Source organism: Denticeps clupeoides, chromosome 7, assembly GCF_900700375.1.
Source record: "Denticeps clupeoides chromosome 7, fDenClu1.1, whole genome shotgun sequence".
Classification (NCBI taxonomy): domain Eukaryota; kingdom Metazoa; phylum Chordata; class Actinopteri; order Clupeiformes; family Denticipitidae; genus Denticeps; species Denticeps clupeoides.
In genome coordinates, this window is record NC_041713.1 from 19636462 (window position 1) to 19660913 (window position 24452).

Consider the following 24452-nt stretch of genomic DNA (forward strand, 5'->3'; position numbering starts at 1 on the left):
ACAGAGTACAGATGCTGGAACAAAATCATTTTTGTAACAGTGCGTTGGACATGTTCAGGACAGGTCATTGTTAACTGATGCTTTCTTGAATTTTGCAGAATGTTTTCCCGAAACCTTCGCTCCCAGAATACAAGGTGGCTGCCGTGCAGAAGTCTCGCTTCATCCTACTGCACTACAGTCTGTGCAAAGCATTGTGGGACTGGCTGATTCTTTTGGCCACTTTCTATGTGGCTGTTACGGTGCCATACAATGTCTGCTTCTCCACCCTTGATGACAGTAGTCATGGCAACGACGAGTGCGATTCAGCCTCCCGAAGTACTATAGTCAGCGACATTGCCGTGGAGATGCTCTTCATCATAGGTGCGTGTGGACAGACCCAAGGATGCCACCAGAGATGGGTGATGGCAGCAACACCACAGCAAACAATTAGTTATTCGTTATTATATCTCTTCACCTCTTCACCTCTCAGCTCATATCATAATTTCATAGGTGGCAGCTCCCAAGATGTTGTTAATAGCACAGTATGGCTGAGCGTCAACGGAGGTGTCAATCATAGCATATGTCACCCGCCACCTTGTGAACATAGCCTTGGTACATCAAAACAAAAAAGCAACAAATCTTGGCACATCTAATCCTGGAGAATGCCAGGTTTAGACGTTCCCAGGCATGAGTCACAATCCTCCCAAGGCACATAGTGTCAATATGATATTAAAATGATATATACGATAAGATACATATATATTTTTATACAATTTAAACCACAATCTGTATATCACAGGCCACACGGCGGCATGCATGCTAGGCAATTGGTGACTCTGAATTGTCTGTCGGTCTAAGTGTGTGAGCTATGGAAAGTGAGTGAGTGTAAATGTCAAAGGACTCATGAGGATCATCTCAATTCCGAAATATCATAGGCCCAAGGGAACATGGTAAACCCAGCTCTGGGACACCAATACAGGGATGTTTCGAACCCGGAAGGCTGCTGCAAATACCAATGTCATGTCTTATTTTTAAAGATAGACGCTTCATTATACAATAAAACCCGCGATTCTAACCCATGGCTTCCTACAGAATGTATCTTATTGTGTGGGAATGTATAGCAAAGGCAGTCTTTTACTTTCTGTCTTTCCCCTGCAGACATCGTGCTAAATTTCCGAACCACCTATGTGAGTGAATCAGGTCAGGTTGTATATGACACCCGTTCCATATGCCTGCACTATTCAGCTACCTGGTTCATACTGGACCTCATTGCTGCGCTGCCCTTTGACCTACTCTACGCCTTCAACATTACAGTTGTAAGTGTGTGCATGTGCACACATAAACTGTTTCATAAAATGGTTCTTATTAAAATAGTTGTGTGTGATGTGTTTGTGAATTAGTGTATATTTGTGGAAATATGTTGTGTGTGTGTGTGTGTGTGTGTGTGTTTTGCAGACGTCTCTAGTGCATCTTCTCAAGACGGTGCGTTTGTTGCGCCTCCTGAGGTTACTGCAGAAGTTGGACCGATACTCTCAGTACAGCTCGGTGGTGCTCACCCTACTCATGTCCATGTTCGCACTGCTAGCCCACTGGCTCGCCTGTGTGTGGTACGTAATTGGACGCAAAGAGCTTGAGAGCAACGACCCCCTCACCTGGGACATTGGTAATACTTTCTTGGTAATACTTGTGTGTGTCTGTATCTTTACTGATAATCTAGTGAATAATCTAGTGACCAGGGAACTGGGAAATAGTATTGAGCCAGTTGTGTACCATTTGACATTCTCAACCGCAATACGGTTGTATTACTAGTGCACTTGCGACTTTATCGGTTCCTTCAGAAATGGGCGTGGCCTTGCTAGCCCTAAATAGCCCAGAATGGCAGCCGCGTGGAAAGAGTTGCGCATACATGCTTTGCACAATCTCGTTTTGTCAGGCTGGTTGCAGGAGCTGGGGAAACGTCTGGAGACCCCGTACGTGAACAGCACTCTGGGTGGTCCATCGGTCCAGAGCGCCTACATCGCCTCGCTCTATTTCACTCTGAGCAGTCTGACCAGCGTGGGCTTCGGCAATGTCTGTGCCAACACAGACGCTGAGAAGATCTTCTCCATCTGCACCATGCTCATTGGGGGTGAGTTGAGTTCAGCGGAGCCTTTCACCCCCTTCACAATTCTGCCGTACATGCCGAATTATCATAGACAGAATTTTGAAATTGGATTTAGGTGAGTATATGTTTACTTCATCCTTATTTTGAGCTGCATATATTTTATGGTTAGGTATGCTGTAGTTATTGCAATATTGCAAAAAAAAAAAATGAGTCACTTTTACTGATTAACAGGTTTTCATTTGAGACAATTCACCACAACCTAACAGTGAAAAGTCTCATTTAAAGGAATGTTCTTCTAACTGCTTTCATGGTAGAGGTAGAAAACAAATGCTGTAGTGCAGCTGAACATGAACAGAGAGCCCGGACCCAAAGCTCATGTTATACTTGAGAATACCTCTGCCCGGCCTTTTCCAGCTTTGATGCATGCTGTGGTCTTTGGGAACGTGACGGCCATCATCCAGCGCATGTACTCGCGCCGCTCGCTCTACCACACACGCATGAAGGACCTGAAAGACTTCATTCGTGTCCATCGCCTCCCCCAGCACCTCAAACAGCGCATGCTGGAGTACTTCCAGACAACCTGGTCCGTCAACAATGGGATCAATGCCAATGAGGTGAGCCAGTGTGTGTGACACGATAGTGTCTTCTTATTTATAGACAGAGGCTGAAGAATTCTGGCTCCGGTCTTATCAATACTCACCTAATTGCTGTCAGCATGTAAAGTGCACGTAAAATGATATTAATGCATAGTCAAAGGATGCATTATTGCAGTAATCTAAAGCCATTAGGCATCTCATTGCTGGGGATAAACCTTTTGCTGCAATATAATTAAAATGATGCATGTTTGTTCATTTAACGAAAAAAATCAAATCAATTAGTGATAGACATTTAAAATAAACAAATGCCTCAGATGGCAGATGTTTCGGTGTGAGTGGGTTTTTGCCGAGAGTGGATGCCCGACCTCATTGTTCATGTAGGTGTTGTGTGGGCATGCTCAGCACGGGGAATATCATTTTAAATCTGGGTCAGTTCAGCCGTTGGCTGATAATGGCTGGTTGCTTTGTGAACAACGAAACAAGCCTTTGCTTCTGCTGATGGCTTATTTGGCCCAGTGCAGAGAGCTTCTGCTAATTAATGGGTTGGTGACAGAAGTACTGAGGGGGGCAGACTTTCTCATCAACACCCCCATTTATCAGCCCTGAGATTTATTCACTGAGAATATATATACACACACTTTCGGATTTTAACACACCGACATGACAAGTTTTAACAAGTGTTTGTGTGTTAATGTACACTACAATTACATCTGAGAAAGTTCTAATTGGTTCACACAGCATATAAATAGCTCCAGATGTCTGAAACAATAATTATGAAGGAAGGAGCTCTATCTGTCCAGTTTGTGGAAAACATTCACTGCTCCACACCAAATGGCTTTAAGTTTAGGTAAACGGAGCTTCTTGAATGTTTTTCACAGCTTCTGCATGACTTTCCTGACGAGCTGCGAGCCGACATCGCTATGCACCTCAACAAGAACATCCTGCAGCTGCCACTCTTCTCCTCAGCGAGTAGGGGGTGCCTGCGCTCCCTGTCCCTCCACATCAAAACCTCCTTCTGTGCCCCCGGAGAGTTTCTCATCCGCCATGGTGATGCTCTCCACGCCCAGCATTTTGTCTGCTCCGGCTCTCTTGAAGTCTTGAAAGATGGCACAGTGCTTGCCATATTGGGTAAGTGTGTGAAAGTAGAAAGAAAATTCTACGTGATGATGAAAATCCATTTAAAGTATTTATTTAAAGAGCTACCTAACTGTAGGTGCTATTTTCTTTAAGTAAGTAAGCACTGTAAGTAGGGCTGCAACAACGAATCGATTGAATCGATAAAAAACGATTACTAAAAGAGTTGGCAACGAATTTCCTAATCGATTCGTTATGTCACGCGACGCGGAGACATTTGATTATAAAAAAAAAAACTTTATTTGAGCGCCTCATAGACAGCGCGGCAGACATGTTTTTATTCACTAGCCTTTTTTGGTCCATTCATTTTTCAATCTGTTGTCATGTATAGCTACACTGCAAAAAAAGCTTTTCTTACCTAGTCATTTTGTCTTGTTTCCAGTCCAAATATCTAAAAATTCTTAAATCAAGATTACCAGACAAGAAAAATTCCATGAGAAAATTAAGTGATGCTTAAAACTTCTGTTTGAGATTAAATCTCATTAAGATCAGTTTTCTTACCCCATTGGCAGATAATTTTGCTTGTTTTAAACAAACAATCACTTAATTTTGAGACTTAATTTATCAGAAAACAAGACATCATTTCTTATGCTGTTTCATGTGTCTAGTAAATGTATCTTGATTTAAGATTTTTTAGAGATTTGGACTGAAATCAGGACAAAACTACTAAGTTAGAAAAGCATTTTTTGCAGTGTGTGTGTGTGTGTGTGTGTGTGAGAGTTTGTGAGTGTGTGCTTCTGCGAGTGTGTGCATCTGCAGTGTAGTGTAGAGAACAAGTTCTGACATTCAAACAAATCCTGTTACATTTTCTGATTTGTATTATTTTTTTATTAATTATTTATCGTTCTGGCAGCTCAGGTGACACTTTATTAAAAAAAGGTCTATATTTGGCAGATGTAAAGCATACATGTGTATGTTTTTTGTGTTAGTCCATTTTTATTTTATTTTATTATTATAACAGCTCAAGAAGCAACATGTTTGTGCACTTTCTAAAGATTTTGGTTCTGTTTTTGAATAAAGGGTTGTAAATTAATGCTTTTCTTTTCTTGTTTTGTTTAGTTTTGTTTTTTATCTGATTCTACGATTAATCAAAAAATAATCGACAGATTAATCGATTAGTAAAATAATCGTTAGTTGCAGCCCTAACTGTAAGTAAGATTTCTGGTAAAAAGTGTTAAAAAGGGGAGTTACTGTAGTATCAAGTCTTGCCCGATAGCCTTGGTTCTCAAACAGTGGTACTCTGGCTCCATTTAGTGATGTTACCATTAAAATTCACTGGATGGCTTCCTGGTGAAATAGTGGAGATTAAAAATCTCTATAAAATACTGCCCCATGTGATGGACAATTGCCATATATCAAATTTGTACCTTTAAATAACTTTATAGGAATCTTAGATGTTTGATTGATATGATTGACTTTACTCGAAGTGTGTATGCAACTGTATTATCAGAACAGGACTGTGGCAATACTTAATTTTGAGTGTTTATATGTTATATTTTCTCAGGAAAGGGTGATCTCATTGGGGCAGACTTGCCAGCGGGTGATCGGGTGATAAAGGTAAATGCAGATGTGAAAGCACTCACCTACTGTGACCTGCAGTATATTAGCATAAGGGCGCTCCGCGAGGTTCTGGAACTGTACCCTGAATACGGGAACCGCTTCACTGCTGACATCCACCAGAACCTCACATACAACCTGAGAGAGGTGAGACAATCACCAAACACATGTGTGTGTTATACACACTCTTATCTGAAGCAATAACACTACTATTCTTTCTGCATGTAGGGTGTAAAACGGTTTACACACTCTCCACGTCTTTCTCAGGTAAAACAGCAAATGCACACCTCGCACACATACACACAAAAATATTCATTCTTTTATGTTGCTGAATAATTTTCACCCTGGTGTAAGCTTAGTTTGTACTTCATCTGAGCATCAAAACCATTAAAAAATCCACTTCCTGTGCAATGTTGTCCCAGAGCTTCTAAAAAGACATTTTTGGAGCAGCTCGTTTCCATGGGACCTGGATCTTCAGTGAACACAGAACCCAATTGGACAAGGAGAAATGGGTATTAGTATTCATGTGAGCCTGTGCATGGCAACGCGATGGGCAGAAAGACTGTGTGTACCCAGTTCTGTGCCCCTCCCCCACAGAAACCCTCAATTCCAGTGATAGAACACAATGTACCAGCGCAGACACTCTTCTACAGAACCCTCTTCTGAGGGTCCACTAAATCCATAACAGTGGCTCCACTCCAGGTCTGTCAAGAGCAGGCCACTGGGCAATGTGTTGCAGCACCCAGCAATGTTTTGCATTTGGGCTCATGCCCAAGGTTCATTTACATTTACAGCATTTATCAGACGACCTCATCCAGAGCGATTTACAATCAGTAGTTACAGGGACAGTCCCCCCCTGGAGACACTCAGGGTTAAGTGTCTTGCTCAGGGACACATTGGTACTAAGTGGGATTTGAACCTGGGTCTTCTGGTCCATAGGCAAGTGTGTTACCCAATAGGCTACTACCACCCATAAATGTGAATGCTGTAAATGTAAATGTAAATGCATTTGGGCTTATGCCCAAGGTGGTATTGGTCTTAAAGTAAGGTGGAACTAGGTGCACTGTTGGCACACTGAAAAGATTTTCATTAGCATATTGTGTACATCAAATTACTTAGTAATATGTCATAATTGAAGGAATCATACTGCTCTCTACCACGCTTTCACTTTGCATTCTTGCGTATGATGAAGCATATCTAGTAACATGAAATATCTAGCTACCACCCAGCCCTTTTTGTTGGTGTGACGTTATTGTTGATACCACAAAGATGTACTTTAACTGTTTTTTAAAACCTTAGTCTAAATATGGGAGCCCATATTGATTCTCAATCAATCACCCCTTCCTGGGCACTGGTCGCCTTGACAAGGGGAACATCACCAAACAATGACCCGACAGCGAACAGACAGAAACAGGGCAGCTTTATACAATCATACACAGGTGATAACAATCAGGAAACATAACACAGGACCAACAAGAAACTCCGGACCCGGAGTAACCCCTGCTGGACTGGATCATGACAGTAACATTTAATTTTACCTTCGTTAAGGTTCCTGAAATAGAAAATAAAACAGACATGAATGTTGTGTGTTAATTTGCTCATTACATTACATTATCTGAACACTCATCTTCACAAATGAATAGATTTCTGAGTTTATTCCTGCTCAGGCATCACTGTTAGGCCTCGTCCATTTGGACATTCAAAATGAATGACCTCTAAATGCCATTCCCATTTTTGCTGTGTTTTGTAGCTTTGTAGCTTCACTGGCATTCGTTTGATGCTGTTTACAGCCAGCCTGACGCCCCATCTGTAGTTTCTTGTATTTACCTGTGGGGTCAGTAGTTACTCTATCTGGAATGGTTACACATGGGTCATCTTATTCTCCACTTCTGCATTGAAAACATGGATCTCTTTCTTAAAACCTATATTCTGCATTCTTGTTTTGAAAATCCTTCTGATATGGCGCCGTAGGCTTTGGGTTCCTCGCAGTTCCTGTATAGAATCATGTGACACATTCAGTCAATCGAGCACCATGTAAACGCTGCTGCTGAACCTAAAGCTTGGGGAAGGAAGGACGCTTTGATTTGCTTTAATGAGAAGAAAAAAGGCCGCCGTTCAGTCTGCGCTCATCTAACGGCAGAAAAACATCTTGTTCAGACATCCATGTGAACGAGGTTTTAACTAGCAAAAGTGGATTTGACATGCCCTCAACACTTCAGGGAGTATGCTTTTCTTTTATTAAACATTATTCTTCTTACCTCTTGTGCAGGGTCCCTTGGACACAAAGCTTCGCTTCATTATTGAGGCAGAAGATGAGGAAGAGCTTAAGAAAGATATTAGCCTCTCTCCTTCACCTGGCAGACTGCCCCTGTTGTCTGGCGTGGGCGGGCCTACGTATCAGCGCTCCCTTACAACTTTGTTGGGGGAGGAGCTTAAACACATGAACATGCTCCACCTATGTCGCTCACCAAGCCAATCCAGAGGTCGAAGCCCGTCCCCGCAGCCGTCGATCTCTGAGGAGCTGTCCCAGAGCACGGTGCCCAACTTCATGACCAGCAACCCCTGCCACAGGCCAGCCAAGCTGCTCATTCCCTCTCTGAGCTGCGTGAGCCCGCTGGACCTCAGCCCCAGGTCTGAAAATAACACTCCGGTTGCGTGGGTTTCAGGGAGGGTTTCAACTCTCCTGCATTACTTTGTAAGGGGAAAAAAACACAGTTATGTTGTCATTAAATAACACAATAAAACAAAGAAAGTGTGTACACTGCCTTGATAGATGGTTTTATCGTCCCCGCAGGGTTGTTGATGGAATTGAAGACAATGGGAGGGCATTTCACTTCAACATGGAGCAGAATGAGGTCGCACCGAGCACCGGGGTCAAAGGTGAGAAACCCCGGGGTTAATATGGACCTTCACTAAAATCTTAACCTGCCACTTATGCCTAGATGAATGACTCAAAAGTGCCAATGCAATTGGACATTGAAAATGAATAATCTCTCAGTGCAAAATTCTATACAGTCTGCGAGTGGTGAACATGCACTGTCCTCAGAGCTCACATGTACAGATCTAGTCATGGCTGTATAAACCTGTAGCTGTCACATAATTCCATCCATGTGACTGGGAGCAACACGGAAGATGACCACTGCCAGCCGCTCAGTCATCGATTGACACACGTCAACGAGACTCGGCTCCACTCGTTCCTGCCCTTATCTCGTCCTCTCTCCTGAATTCCTTCCTCTCGTCCTGTCCCATCCTAAATTGTACCCTAATACGAACGACAGCATCCGTGTGGAGGTGCGGCTTACGCCGGTTCGCGTTCGCATATTAAGTCGGAGGGAACTTACCTGCCTCCTTGTGTCCCACCGCACCAAGGTTCCTCGTCTCCTCCTACACATGCTCACGTTCTGGTTCTGTGGACCATGACAGTAGCAACCCTTGGATCCCAAAGTGAGTCTCGACAGATGCTTAGTTTATTTTTGCTTTATTCAAAGTTCTTGAAAACTCATCCAGTCTTTGTTTGTTTACAGCACCATGAAAACTACATTAAAATACACAGAAACATACACATAACCATACATTTGACACATAAATCAGAATTCTAAATACACATCATGAAAATAAACATACCTCACTGCGCTCACCAATGCAAACATACAGCATGACAATCAATTCCTCTGTTATCTGACAAGTGACCAAGACCATCTTCAGCAATACACTTGCAGTTCAAACTGGGCAACAAACTAATCCAGTAAACAACAGAACATGGCACATCTCACTTAACAATCAACCCCTTAACACACATTAATCAAACTCCTCCTCCCGCGCAAACCACAGCGCCACCCACAGGACAAAACACAAGACCACATGGACACACACACCATCACAAATACATTTACATTTACATTTAGCATTTATCAGACGCCCTTATCCAGAGCAACTTACAATCAGTAGTTACAGGGACAGTCCCCCCCTGGAGCAACTTAGGGTTAAGTGGGATTTGAACCTGGGTCTTCTGGTTCACAGGCGAGTGTGTTACCCACTAGGGTACTACCACCCTTAGGTGGTACATGAATGACCCACATTATAGGAAAAATATAGGTGAATACAATAATAATATTAAAATTTATATCAAGAAAAATGTCAAACCCATAAAAGGACAATTGTGGTTCTTTACACATAATCCTACCTCCCGGGTAGGAAAGTGCACTGAAAGAGTTTGAATAAAAACAGCATATGATGTTATGTTACTGAGTATAGTTTCCAGGATAATAGCATGTCCTAAATGTTTAGATGCACAATACATTTTACATGACAGGTTTAATGTTTTCTTTTATTTGTTGATTTGTTATTAAACTATTATTAGTCATTATTATTAGTCATAGTCTTGCAATTGAAGACCATGTTCCAATTTGATACTAGTATATTAATGAGGAGGAAATTGTAATAAAACAAAATATATGTTAACACTGCTTTAAACTATCCACCCTTTTTGTTTTGCTCTTTGGCATGATGCTTATTGATGTGCATCATGCTTGGTCGTGTTATGCTTTGAAGAGGTGCTGCAGATATTGCAACTAGCCATGGAACATGTTGGTGTAGCAAGCGTGAGATACCTCCTTACTGATGATGTTATAGAGCTGTATAAAAAAAGGATAAAACGTTAGAACCACCTACCATTGAACAGAATAGTTTCATAGATTGACACACTGTTACCAATACACAATGCATTTATTAATCATTATTTGACCAATATCTGATACATGTATTGGACTGGTGCATTTGACCAGGTTCATATTCCATTGCTTACAATCCTTCTCCTCACGCATAAAAATAAAGATTGCCAGAGCTTGATTCATCTTCTGTTTAAGCGTGTTGACATATGCAATTACATTTTGTTAATCTATACTAACTTGTGACTAAGTTACAATCCAAATGTCTAAAACAGCAGAACACATAATCCACTCTCTCTGCTTCTATCTTCACATCAGGATGTCTTCAGGATTTGCAGAAATAAACCAATAGAGCAAAAATGAACTACCCAATGAGCACATTTCTTCTGTGTCATTATTTTGGACACCCATAAGACAATTTTTTATAATGTTTTAGAATGAGAGAATCCCGTAGAGATGATTGACGAACCACATCAAATCAGCACAGGTGTAGTCGTCACACATTTCAGTCCTCCATTTGCCTCTGTATTTAATTCAAGAAAAGATAATGTGACCACCCCCCTGTCTAAAATAGCACCACAAAAAAACCCCAGGGTGCCTTGGTCTTCTTCGTCTTGATTATTAGAAATTTGAGTATTAGAAAAGAAGTCCACCACCCCAACAGTTTATGCAGTTTACATTTTGCTAAACGTACTAACAGGCCTTTTAGGATTTAGAGGTTCATCTTCTAGATTAAACACAGTTTTAAAGGTTTGATCACTTACTGGGCTCTCACTGTGCTTTGATCCCCACCAACAGACCCTTGCCAGGTCAGTGCAAACCTGCTGCTGGAAACAGAGGAGGTCAGACAGAGCATCGGCCAACTAAACAAAGAGGTAGAGAGACAAATAGATATTTCAAGAATGCTGAACAGGTCATCATGTTAATAAACTCATACAGATTATTTTTTGTTTTTTGGTTACAGATGAGTAATTTGAACAAAGAGGTGTCTGCCTTGGCTAAAGAACTTCACGAGATGATGCACTTCCTTCAGAGTCATGTGCCTCTTCCCCATGTGCACGCAACCCTGTCCTCCTTTCCTGCCTTTGGTGTCCAGATGGTGCCCAACTCTACAGCCAACAACACCCTGGCAGCTGCAGCTCCTGACTGGCAGTCCAGAGTAGCTTTCAACATGCCTGCTGGCTCCTGTGTTCACCCAGAAGCTCAAAGGATGGATGCTTTAGGGCACAGGAGTGGGTGGAGATGTTGTGAAAACTCTCAAATCAGGGGTTCTGTGGTAGGGCAGGAAGGGGAGGCAGAACTTCAGCCATCCAGTCCGCACTCACCCTGCTGCCCTGACTGGGACAGTGCGGGAGGTTTTCAGACCTCCAGAACTACTCCAAACTCACCATACATGAACCAGCAACATGCTGGGGCTGGTGCTGGTCTACTGGGCCTCAATTCTGCCTTCTCTGGTCTCCCCGGATCCACTCTGGCTCAGCAGAAAGGTTTCAGGTGTTCTAGAGCAGCAGAGAGCGCCATCCACCCTCTTTGTTCCCACGACAGCCTCAGTCAGTCCCATCCTTCCCTAAGCTTTCCAGCAACTTTGGAGTTCCCAAGACCACAGTCTGGAATGCCAGCGCCTGTCCACACTTCTCTCGGTCCAGTTGGCCAGTCGCTGCTTCACACTGCTGTGAGCCACCCGACACCCGCTGGCATCTGTGTTCCTGGGTCAGCCCATGAGCAGCAGCTGACCCGCATATATCCTACATGTACCAGGAAAAATGACCTAGTGGGGTCCAGTCCGGTCCATACACATGACCCACTAGTCACTCCCAAAGGAGAAGCATCAGGAACTGGTCCTCCATGAGTGTAGCATCTGCATACTTTGAGTCTCATTTCTCCTGGAACACATACATATCGAAGGGACACGTATATAACTACACAATGCGATTAGAAATGGGATTTGCATGAAAACCTGCATGTGTGCTTCTCTCTGTACATCTGTGCTGTTTTACATTGAAAAAATATATGAACGGGAACATAAATTAGTTATTTAATGACCAGACAAGGAGCTTCAGAAGTCAATACATGTAGGATCTGGTCCAGATCTGGTGTGCATCCACAATTGACACAATTGTGATAATATTCTAGAAAAAAAATCCCACTTAAAGAACGCCTCTACAGAGGATAAGAGTTTCAGTGGAGAACTGGTTTGCATGCAGGTGTCTCCTGGATCTTTATTGGCTTTCTGAACATGTTAATGCATTGCATGCAGGTGACAGTGGGCCAAACAGATCAGATCGGCCCATTCAGCAGTGCATCAACTGTAGACAGGGATAACCATGGTATAACTTAAACCAAAGCTAGGGGAATACACATTCCATAAGATAAAAGCATGTGTGTTCAGGAATGTTACATTCACATGTTCTTTAATATTCTCTAAAATTCCTTAATATAAAAGCACTGATAATCCATCTGCATATTTTGTATTATATCGGGGCGTGGTACCACTAACCACATTCGGGGGCATTAAAAAAGTCCTGATAAATTTCCCCAGTTTGTCTACGCTCAGTCATACAGCTTTTGTAATCTTTGCACTGAAGCTACTGAATGAAACAATGCTGCACAGAGGACCTGAAATCTACACCAGATGAATGTTTGTATTTATGTAATTGTACGTATTTTGCTTATGGACGACTGCACATGGTTTAAAAATGTGAAAACTAAAATTATACACCTACTTTAATATTTATTGTGTGCTTTGTTTACATTTAATTAATATATTTCAAAAATGCTGAAATATTATATTTTGTATAATTTCCAATTAAACAAAAATATGTAAATGAACAAAGAAAGCCAGAACATATTTCACCTGACAATGTAGTGGGGACAAAAAAAACAACAAAATAAACTGGGCACTGTACCCTATTTACTGTGTTCTTCGTCATATTTCATGCATGGGTCATATTTCTACACGCCACCTGACTGAGTGGTCATTAAACTGAGCGAAGCAACGGATAAACATGTTTATTTCAATCGTCGCCGCAGACCTCACGACCCCAGGCTCACGAAAACATTGGCGATTAGAAGCATCAGCTGCCCGTTGCGCGGTGACATCATTATCTGCGTCCCCCTCCCCAAATCCACTGTGGTGGGTAGATTGATCTTATTGAATGTAAGGGAACACATGGCTGTGCCGGAGCCACCACTGAGGACCCCATGCTGCTGAGAACTCATTACACGGATGCTTTGCCCCGTCTGCTCCCTTTGTAGGTCATCGCGGACCCCTTCCTACCGCCACATCCGCGCAGGAGATCAAGAACGTCTACATGTGGACAAGGGGTTATTTGTCTCAGATAAAGCTGCATACTTCCTCCCCCTTTCTCTCTCTCTCTCACTCTCTATGCACCCACTCTTTGGTCGTTGTTTTTACCCCAGAGTTTCTTGAAGCCTTCTCTATCCAGTTTATGGTACATCCTATAATGGTCCGACTTCTGCGCTTCATTTATCATTTTAAACAAATGCAATGCTGCATGTATACATTAATGCTTTACACCGCTGCTCCAGTCAAATAACTAAATCATTTTGAATGTTTTAATTGACTGAGCACAGTATTCGACCCATCTTATAATGGGTTATGATCAGGAGATGTGTGTGTTTTTTTCTTTTTCTGTGATCGTCTTCTTCTTTTTTTATTTTCTATTTAATGAAATTCATGCATTGGAATTTATCTTTAAAAACACCATAACTGGACCATAGTGCCATCCTTTGGTGGCAAGTGGCAATAAGTCTGTACTTGAATCTAGGGCCAGAATACAAGCAGGGTTCTTCATCCCCCGGCCCTCTACCTCAAACACTGTCAGAAATATTACCTCCTGTTTCATGCATAAAATGGTCATAATATTAATAAGTCACATATTCTTTAAAAGCTCGACCAAAAGTTCACCTCTCGTGCATATACAGGGTGGGCCATAAAATGGGAATGGTTGGTGATATTAACGTCCTGTTTGTGGCACATTAATATATGTGAGGGGGCAAACTTTCAAGATGGGTGGTGACCATAGTGGCCATTTTGAAGTCGACCATTGGATCCAACTTTTGTTTTTTCATTAGGAAGAGGGTCATGTGACACATCAAATTTATTGGAAATTTCACAAGAAAAACAACTTAGTTCTCTCATGAGTTATTTCCAAGTTTCTGACCACTTATAAAATGTGTTCAATGTCACCAACCATTCCCATTTTATTAAGGTGTATCCATATAAATGGCCCACCTGCGAAGGACTGATAGGTGCCAATCATGCAGACATGAACGTGAAAATCTGTGAAATATCCGTTGTTATATTATCTTGAACGGCAGTCTTTAGAACTGGTTACTGGTTAGAACTGTTAATGTCTCGTCTCTGTGAGAGGTGTAATGTGTATTTGTTAACTAGTTTGAACAGCTAGTAGCGCAGGAGGAGAAGTTGCACACACGATTGGTTGTTTGACTAGCAGTCAGCGTCTGGCCTGCCTTCTACCCAGCAGGGAACGGCACTATCGGGGGGAGAGAGACCCGTGAGACGCCGAGCAAAACGAAAGCGTTGCGGTTCAGCAAACAGGTTCTTCGTGTGAGAAATAAAGCACGCAGTCCGTCGCCACGTTCCGCCAACTGCTACCGGTGAGCGGAACGGAGAGCGCCGATTGGAGCGCGGCCGCTGTCAAAAAAAACAACAGCTCCTCCCATTGGTCGGTGGGCGGATCCCGGAAGTCGGGCGGCCGTAGGCGGAAGAGAAGGCCGTGCCCTCTGATGCGGAGTCGCCGTGAGCTGCGAAAGAGGAAAACAGCGCGGAGTCGGAGCTTTTCTCGGGGGTGGGGGGAGAATTCGTTCCGCGGAGCCCCCGGTAACCTTGCCCCGGTGTCCGCCGGTAAGCTTTTGCCGCGCCGCCTGTTTTTTTTTTTTGTCCAGAATGGCCACTGTCATGTGATCCCTTTCCACCGCTGCCCGGCCACGGTCGCCGTTCCAATCTGACGCGGCTAGCGGGAGAGCTAGCCTCCGCACGCCGCGCTCCGTGCCCGGGGACTCCATGTCCCTGTAACCGGCCAGCTGTCGCCCGCTGAATCGCGGTCGGCGAGCGGAGTCGTGGCGCTGCGTCTTTAATTCGTTTTCTTTACGTCGTGTGACCGCGTCGCGCCGTTTTGTAGCTTTGCGATAAGTGCCGAAAAAAAGAAGAAGCCGCGGCGCGTATTCGCCTGTAACTGGCTTGTTTTTATCGTTTTTTTTGAGAATCTCGTCGCTGCGCCGAAACTTTTCCCGTTCTGCTCGTTTGCGGTCGTGTGCGGCTGCGTCAGCGCTCGACTTTCCTCCACTCGCGGTTATAATGACCTACAAAGCACATTCCTGCTCCAATCTGCCCGTGGTGGCACTTTTTTATATATATAATCGTGTGACTTGTGCCAGTACAGTCAGCTGACTGTCATGACCGAGGTGACGAGATAAGCTCGGACTTCAGGCCTTGTCCTCGGTGTGTGGACGGAGGGCCCTTGGCTCCCAGGAAGTGTCTGTGCCTCGGGGGTCCCGGCCCGCCTGCGGTTCGGTGGCGAGCTGGTAAGCCTGGTAGAGTCTGGCGAAAAGGAGGGGTTTGTCACCTACAGATCACCTCGCGCGCAGCCACCGCTCTCTTTGTCACCGTGCTGTCTGGGTCGGACCACGGTCAGCCGTATTGACCATCTGCTCGGCCGAATTGTCAGCACGGAGGCAGAGGTGCGTCATTACCAGACACGCGTCTTACGAGTTTTTATTCTGGCTAATGTTTCCTGGTAGTTATGCGCTGTGACCATAAGCTGACACACACGCTCGTAGGTGTGTACGGTGTGGTGGAATGCGTGGTTGTCGCGACCTGCAGCTGAAGTGAAACCTTGTGGCGGACCAGAAATGCGGACCTGTTGAATATCGAGGCTGACGCAGGGGCATTCTGGGAAGTGCACCTCGACGCCGGGAAACCGAATACACGAACCCAGCAAGTGGGACAGGCGGGGTCCCCCTGCGACCACACCCTGATTTCAGTTGACGTCCTCGTCGGCCCGCCTTATCTCGGCGCGGTGTGTAGTGCGGGGCTGCCTCACGCCCCGTTTATTCGCCGCTGGTCCGGCTTGTGTAGTCATGTTGTCACCACATGACGTGATGACAGTTTGAATATTCATATTGTCATATTGACAGCTGGCTTGGGTCTCGGTATATTTCTGTTCGGTTGTTTGTAGGTTGATGCCATTTGTGGGTTGTAGGTGATGGGCGGGTAAATTCTGAAAACTGGTAAATACACCAGAGGTCATTTCCTCTAACATCTGGACGCTTTATCTGCTGAATTTTATGTATTTGTGTTGCTTGTATTTAGCAGAAAATATGTATTTTACAAATAAACCCGTATCAATATATACACTATTGAATATATGAAATATGTGAAACGATGACTTTGTGTGCAGTTTGCTCAGTAGTATTACGTCAGATGGATTTTGTCCAAGTGAATTTTGTGTTTCTTTGTGTCTTTGTGTGTGTGTGTGTGTCACTCGGACCAAAAGAGGAAGAAGAAATCGTGTTTGAGACCCGTTGTAGCCTCAGTGTTGTAAGCAGCTCTGAGCTGCTGAGGCATCACAAATTCCTACGTGAGTAATATTCTCGAGAACCGCCGCGTTCGTAAAGCACCCTGTTAGCGAGCAGAACGTAGCACAACAAAGGACTTAACATAAATATTTCATCCCCCCCTCCCGCCCTGGCGACCCACTTCCATTTCTGCGCCATTAAGAAACGCCGCGAAACGCCGGCATGCTGAATTGGCCCGAAATCCCCCTGGGCTTCTTCCTGTGAGGAAATGGCTGATCAGACCAGAGGACAGCCGATCGATTCCTCCGCTTCGTCTCTTCTCCGGACGTCCCCGGTGGAACTGAGGCCATTGTTGTGTGTGTGTGTGTGTGTGTGTGATCACTAACGTGCCCGTTCCTGCGTGAGTGATATCTGGTCACATGCTCTGGATTAGACTGGAAATCCTGCTTTTGTTTGTATGTCGTTTTATAAAAGTGTTGCTCCTCCCTCTCTATATACACTAATAACAGGGATAAATCCCGAGAGTTTATGCCCTTGTGGAGTAATGGCTGTAATTTTATCAGCGATGAGCTTGGTTGAAATAATAATTACCTGAAGGGATAAAGCTCAAAATGACCCTGGATTATTGTTTTTTTTTCTTCACTGTGTATACTTCAGACTCCTCTGGTCGTCCTCCGGCTGGTGTCTCGCCATCGTCCCGGCACGGCACACCTCGCCCTCCATCTTCTGTCGGGAGGCTTCCAGACCCTGACCTTATCCTCCCACCAACGCCAGTCCGGCCTCCTTTTCCTGGGGTAGCTCTTCCCAATCCAACATGGCGGGTCGCGGAGGGCCGGCGCGGACCAATGGGGCGGCAGCGGGGAATAAGATTTGCCAGTTCAAACTGGTGTTGCTGGGAGAGTCTGCAGTGGGGAAGTCCAGTCTGGTGTTGCGCTTTGTCAAAGGACAGTTTCACGAGTACCAGGAGAGCACCATCGGAGGTAACGTCCCGGCTCCTTCCTTTCTTTACTCTGTGTGTGTGTGTGTGTGTGTGTGTGTTTGTAGAGCTTCTGAAGTGAAGCAGAAAAGCTGGTTTCTGAGAAAGACCGGGTCACATGACTGCCTCACGAGCTGCATACATTCACACAAGTTGAACAGAGCAGAAGGGTGCTGAAATATGTCTGCTGTGAGAAGGAAGGAAACTGACCAACAATGGTGGCTTCCTGCATCTGAAGCATCTGTGCTGGATGCTGCAGTTTTTGAGTGTGTGTGTGTGTGTGTGTGTGTGTGTGTGTGTGTGTGTGTGTGTGTGTGTGTGTGTGTGTATTTGAAGTGATCTCCCCTCCTCTGTAAAGGTTTTACTAAAGCGGGCTCAGAGAAGACCATGACACTGAGAATTTCGACCCCTCTAGCCCCCCGAACTCCACCCGCTTTGGTGGTGAGACGGGAGGTGTCAGGGCCGGGCCTGGACAGGCAGGATACTAGATGCTTACTCCAGCGCCGGCTGAGGAAAACGTCAGCGCTTTCCTCCCTCCCGTTCATCATCCTGACCTCAGCAGCCTGGTCAAAGGTTCTCAGTGGTTATGAGGAAGAGATCATGAGACTAAATGCGCTGAATAAGCACTCTACTGGGCGTAACTTGCTCATGTACATGAATTAGTTGCTTTATTAATAATTACTAGTGTTATTTCATTCTTAATTGAAGCTATACCTGGCGCCCGTTCGGTATTGGAATGTGGTCCGTGTGAGATGGACACTCCCAGGATTCCGCAGGGCCGATCATACAGCCTGCGGTGTAACGGCACGCTGTATCTGGTCTGGTTGGAGTAAGGGGAGTAGTCATGGGAGCTGTGGTCGCTCGGCACGGCATCAGCGTTTCAGATGGGATCTTGTGTAATTTTCCAACAGTAGAAAAAAATACATTCACGAACGACTGACTAAATTCAACAAGTTGCCGATTTTGGAAGATTGTCCCGATCCTTTTGGTAAGACACTCACCGCAGCCTTGTTCCAGTAAACTTGTCATTTCATCCCTGAGCTGCATTCGTTCGCAGCTTCTCCAGCACATCACAAAGATTCTCCGTGCTCCCCGAGCCACTCATTCACTGTTAGAGCCTGATGAATCCTGGCATTGTTGTCTTGAAAAAGACGACAAAATAAAAATAAATGAATGGTTAGTGTAGGTCTGAAACTAACGATTATTCTGCTAACGTGTTGGTTTTCATTTTTCCAATTAGTCTTTGGTGTAAGTGGTTCATGTTTCACCTCTCCAGCTTGGATCTGCTCACCTGTAAATGTTACCCAGTTCGGTTTCTGTTTTAACGTGTAAAAATTCCCCCTTCTGAGTTATTTTCTGTTAGGCACCCCTCCCCAGGAGGAAGTAAACGTTAAAAACGGGTTACAAAAGACAACGTGCAAATAATCTGTCACAGTCCAAATAGAAGTAAGAATAAAAGGTGCACAAAACAAAAACAAAGTTATGCCGCTGTGGAAGGAGAAATCAGTTCCGCCATGATTCACGCCCCCTCCTTCGTCAAAAGCACTTCCTGTAGTGCGTTCCAGTTACAAATGAACATCGGTGGAGATGCTGTGGACTTGTTGCTGTAATACGACATTTTTTAAATGATTGACGTTGTTGAGTAAGCGACTAGTTGTTTCAGGCTTTGTCAGCTGACTTCATTTTCATTTCCATGTAATGTTGAAGCCACGTTTGACCATCTGAAGCAGCCCTAGGTCATAGTACTTCCTCCACAGGCTTGCAGGGTAGGGCCTCAGACAGGTTAAATCTGCAACTGTGACCTTTTTCCATGGCTGCACATTTGTCTCACCAACAAGAGCTTTTCACCGCTTTTTTTAGTCTATGGCTTGTTGTTTTAATTGCATTGTCTTACATTTTCACTTTTAAAGTGTCCATTTTCTACTGTCCGTTTTCTACCCCCATTCACCAAATGTTGAAGTTCATAATTTTTTTAAATGATTGCCTTCCACACACCGTTTCAGTCATTCCCTTGATCAGTAATTTGACTCTCCTGAAATACATATTCTGACATGATATTCAGTGCATCAACTAAGATGAATTACGATGTTTTTGCTGTAACATCGTAATCACTACAGTGATATTTTTTTAGGAAAAAAAAACTGATTAATCCGTTTTTTTTTATATATTGTGTGACCAATACACCAATTTGCCAGGTTAAATATAATGAATAAGCATTAAGTTTATATTTTAAATATAAATATAATGCTTTGTCATTAATATTAAATAGATAATGATTGTTATTGTCATTGTGATACGCAGCAACCACAGCACACGGTGACACAATGTGAACATCACCATTTCATCACCATTATCACCATCACATTTAACCATCACCCTTGGTGAGCAGTGGGCAGCCATGAAAGGCGCCGGGGAGCAGAGTGTGGGGACGGTACCCTGATTTAAGGGGACCTCAGGATTTGAACCCAATGTTTGCTGACATGCAGGCATTTGCAGTATTTGATGGTTTTTCTTCTGTTTCTCGCTTGATCATGTTTTTCCTCTGCCTCTCCACAGCGGCTTTTCTCACACAGACGGTTTGTTTGGATGACACAACAGTAAAGTTTGAGATCTGGGACACAGCAGGACAGGAACGCTACCACAGTCTGGCTCCCATGTACTACAGAGGAGCTCAGGCGGCTATTGTAGTCTACGACATCACCAACACAGTAAGATGGGCTCCTTCACGTTCATTACAGCCGACTGCATGATCGTATGGGTCCTAAGTAGCCTAGCAGTGTCCAGTCACATCCACAAAGTGCCAGTATGTTGCGGGGTCGTGGAAAACGTTTTGGCTGATCCTCATATTAAATTAATCAGACCAGGTTCAGAGCTCTTAGTCCCCAGTCAGACCCGCAGCTAGACATTAGGCCTTTCCTCTGTAGTGAATAGATAATATAATATGTTGTCTGCAGGGCCTGCTTATTAAATTGCATCAGCAGTGGTTTTGATTTTTCCTTCTTAAAGGCCGTGATAGTCGGTGTCCTCATTAAGGCCTCGTTCACACGGACGCCTGAACCCGGCGTTGTTCTGGTGTTCGTGGCGTCAGCTCAGCGTGGAATGAACAGCAACCATTTTACTGCTCATTAGTAAAATCAAAGTGTAAAATACGGGCGTTCAGGACCAACAGCACCAAAAAATGTCTTAAATAGAACTTAATTTAACAGGAACCACATAAAGATGTGTTTGCCCATGGATGCCCACAAATGTCGATATCTGCTGAAAGCCTGAAAGCATCTCTGAAAGGGGTTTGGACCGTTGCCTTTCCGCTGTGCCTGTTGTTGGGAATGTTGGATTTTCTGACCAGTCAAAACACATGTGCACCCTGCTGCAGGCTCTGCAGAGACGTCATTTCTTGGTCAGCTGAGCTCTGGGCTCCAGCTGTCAGTTAAAAAGTTGATGATTGGCAGGTAGTTATGGAGCAAATCAGCCTTTGCTCCCTGTAAAGCACCTTCACGCAGCTGGATTTGGGTGCAGTTGTGCTGTGCTGTGACCTTTGCCAGAAGAACAGAAAGAGGAAGTGATGAAGGTTTGATAATAGGGAAAAGGGAATTTAATGTTGTTCTAGCACTGATTTAATGATCTCATCAAATGCTGAAATGGGTATGGTTACACTACCTTTGAAAAAGTTTAGACTCTCAGTTTTGATAGAAAACTATTGTTTTCATCAGATTGATCACATTGTCCAATCATTGTTGATGTTGTAAATGACTGGTATATGTAAATTAATGGAATTATCTATTTAAATATAATTTAAAGGCAAATAATATAATTTAAAGGCATAATATGATTCTAATAATCATATTATGGCTCAAAACATTAATAAACCAATTAATAAAGCAATAGAATTGGCTGTATTCAGATATGTTTATATCTAGTGCATCAGCAAATGTTTCTCTATCAATTGCCACTACTTATTTATTTAATAATATTCTCTATTCGCTATAGTTAATTAAAATTATGCGCTTTCCAGATGCCCTGTATGACATTAGACATTAAATGAATTTGCTGTCTCCTGGTGGTGACACCATGCTTAAAAGGGGCATTGTGAGTTGCATTTTTTTCGGTAAATCAGCAAGACAGTAGGTTCAGCAAGACAGTAGGAAATGTGCATGACCTTTGAAAAGCGCATTTGTGTATTAAATTATAATTCAGAAGCTGGTTGGGTTTTTATTTAATTGCAAATGTATGTATATTCCTGTATGTATCCTATTGAACCTTTAATTTGAATGCAAAGTGTTTGTGAATATCTACTATAGTGTGAAATATTTGTTTTTGTTTTTTTTATTGATCCCAGGACACATTTGCCCGTGCAAAGAACTGGGTGAAGGAGCTCCAGAGGCAGGCCAGTCCAAACATAGTCATTGCTCTGGCAGGGAACAAGGCTGATCTTGCCAACAAGCGAGCTGTTGACTTCCAGGTAAACCTGTCATCTTCATTTTTCTGTGTGTGTGTTATCCAGCCTCTCCTTCTTTTAGTATGAATCAGATCTGTCTTTAGTCCTAATTGCGGTTACTTATTTACTGACCCTGGTAGCAGTGTCATACTGTTTAGCCAGGTTATAATGCTAGAGGCAATAAGACCTTGTGAATTGGAGGTCTGATTGTATTTGTCCTTGTCTCAGGAAGCACAAGCCTATGCAGATGACAACAGCCTGCTTTTCATGGAGACTTCAGCCAAGACCGCCATGAACGTGAACGAGATCTTCATGGCCATAGGTAGAATACAGTGCACTGTTGGTCATGTTTCATGCACCTGGACTGCATTTCATGAAAATGTTACTGAGAAATCAAGCGTTAATAATACTAATATACAACCAAGTCATTCAAAATACTCATTATTCTGCCCTAGAAGTGTCTGGCCCTTCACATTTAAAAACATTTCTTGTGTTGCACTGGTGACATCGGTCTTCATGTCTATACTGTTAAAAAAAACAATTGTTCTAGTTGTCTTGTTCCTGAATTGAACTCAGAAAGCTGTAATGTTGTGGGCCATACTGGCAAAATAAGCAGTGCATTATGAGAACTTTATTTCTCTCTCTCGCTCTCTCCTTTAGCTAAGAAACTGCCGAAGAACGAGCCACAGGGAGGAGCTGGTGCTGGTGGGCGGGCCAGGGGAGGTGTAGACCTGCAGGAGACCGCCTCTCCAAGCAGAAGTGGCCAGTGCTGCAGCAGCGGGAACTAACTCATCGACCAGTTCACATGCCAGCTACAACAAACCACCGACAGTATCAAGTCAGGCACACCAGCAGACAGTTTCAGTTGACGCCCGTGTGAAGTGTCTATCACACAAACGCACCACCAACCCAAACACACATCCGTGCAATTCGGTCAGACGTACAAATTTTACGTCCGCCTAACTCGACTATTTTGCATCAGTGCATGATAGCTGATGATTGGAACTTCAAGCTACAGCCCCACTCCCAAACAGCTAAACTTTGTGGCCACTAACCCGACTGACTGTCTGACGGCAGATGCACTTGACCTGTGTAATTGACATGGCAGACAGGAGGTGAGGGCAAAACGTAACCAGTCCCATTTATCTGAAGAAACTGGCACTTCGTCTTCGCGTTTCTATAGGGTCCCATTAAATCGAAACAGCAGCTAAAAGGAGATCGCCCTTCGTCCGTCTCTTTCCTCCCTTCCTCTCTCTCTCTCTTTCTCCCCATGGCCCCCTAAAACAGTATTTCAGTTGTGTCTCCTTGTTGATCGGACTCCCATCTCACTCCAATCATGGTACACTTAACACCCTTTGTCGCTACTGGTCACTTATGTGGGGAAAAAATGGGCGGGAAGAAACTACAGATGAATAAGAGAGACGGGCAGGGAGGGGGGAAGTATGCATTTCCATTTCAGATTTTGCCACTGTAGATTCTGTATTTCATTATCATTCTTTTTATTTTTAATATGATGATTATATTACTATTACTACTCTGTTTTGGCACACAAGGAATATGATTTAATAGGTTCAATATTTTTCCCCCCTCCCAATCAAATATCATATTGCGTATATAGTGCATTAACTTGTCATTACATGAATGACATTTTTTTAAGCATTAAAGAATTGTTTGAATCATTCATATATGCAGATCAGATTACAAATATTAAATAAAAAAAGACAATACTACTAGTAAGAGAAGATTTGTTTCTATCTGACCAAATTCACAATGAACTGTTGTACTCTGTACTTTGTATATTTGGTAACTCTTTACATGAAGGGCACTGCAAGATAACCTTCGCAAGCATAAACTGTGGAAAAAAACATGTTGAAGTGCTTTTCAAACACTGTAAATAAAGCATAAGATGTCATTTGCCATGTCCTTATTAAAAGAACTGAACCATTTACACTTTACTGAAGTATTCATGCACTCATTTGTTAGTTTTTTTATTTTTTTTATTTGTGATTTCATATACAGTGTGTTAGGAAAGTATTCACAGTGTATAACTCTTTATTAGCCTAATTCCAAAATGGAATTCCTCAGAAGAGTCGTCCTGAAGCCACTCAAAATAAAACGAATATAAAAACAAACCAACTAACACAAAAGCGCCAGGCATTGTGGTGTAGATTTAGAATTTGCACCAATATGTTTTCTAAATTCTTTCAAAAGTGATTGTGAGGGCCACGGTGCACCTGCTTGCTGCTGCTGCAACCTATGGAAAGGGGAGGGAGGCGATTTTGTCAGTCCAAGCTCATTATTCCACAAGGAGTTACTTGTGATATTCTATTTCTTTCCTGGGCTGTGTGAAATTGCAGAAAAGGAAAAAAAAACTCATCTGTGCATCTATTAGATTACATTGTGGTGATCCTCGAGTTGGAGGATGGGTGTTGATGCTGGAGTG

General features: G+C 43.5%; 2 protein-coding genes across 3 annotated transcripts in view; both read left to right on the forward strand.

Moving 5' to 3' along the window:
* kcnh4a (potassium voltage-gated channel, subfamily H (eag-related), member 4a) overlaps positions 1-12930 on the forward strand; it is a 33250-nt gene extending 20320 nt beyond the window's left edge. The window contains exons 6-17 of the mRNA XM_028986038.1: positions 99-360; positions 1138-1295; positions 1435-1642; positions 1913-2107; positions 2498-2697; positions 3558-3807; positions 5318-5517; positions 5599-5637; positions 7640-8001; positions 8165-8250; positions 10836-10912; positions 11002-12930. Coding sequence (XP_028841871.1) covers positions 99-360; positions 1138-1295; positions 1435-1642; positions 1913-2107; positions 2498-2697; positions 3558-3807; positions 5318-5517; positions 5599-5637; positions 7640-8001; positions 8165-8250; positions 10836-10912; positions 11002-11886 — 2922 coding nt within the window. The 3' untranslated portion in view covers positions 11887-12930. The remainder of the gene's footprint in view (positions 1-98; positions 361-1137; positions 1296-1434; positions 1643-1912; positions 2108-2497; positions 2698-3557; positions 3808-5317; positions 5518-5598; positions 5638-7639; positions 8002-8164; positions 8251-10835; positions 10913-11001) is intronic.
* Positions 12931-14762: 1832 nt separating this feature from the next.
* rab5c (RAB5C, member RAS oncogene family) lies at positions 14763-23964 on the forward strand. Of its 2 annotated transcripts, XM_028985726.1 has the most exons (7): positions 14763-14925; positions 16577-16660; positions 17256-17578; positions 20131-20282; positions 21911-22033; positions 22238-22331; positions 22670-23964. In XM_028985726.1, exons 3-7 carry the CDS (start codon positions 17413-17415, stop codon positions 22795-22797), a joined length of 663 nt encoding a protein of 220 aa, XP_028841559.1. In that variant the 5' UTR covers positions 14763-14925; positions 16577-16660; positions 17256-17412; the 3' UTR covers positions 22798-23964. The 2 variants fall into 2 exon arrangements, with proteins under 2 accessions (XP_028841559.1, XP_028841558.1); XM_028985725.1 differs by lacking the exon at positions 16577-16660.
* Positions 23965-24452: the final 488 nt, after the last annotated feature.

What these genes read in the sequence shown, in the direction of transcription:
- rab5c (XM_028985726.1), top strand. Translation starts at nt 17,413, where the DNA reads ATGGCGGGTCGCGGAGGGCCGGCGCGGACCAATGGGGCGGCAGCGGGG. An exon ending in AGCGAGCTGTTGACTTCCAG is followed by an intron (nt 22,034 to 22,237) that starts GTAAACCTGTCA and finishes TCCTTGTCTCAG; the next exon opens with GAAGCACAAGCCTATGCAGA. An exon ending in CGAGATCTTCATGGCCATAG is followed by an intron (nt 22,332 to 22,669) that starts GTAGAATACAGT and finishes TCTCTCCTTTAG; the next exon opens with CTAAGAAACTGCCGAAGAAC.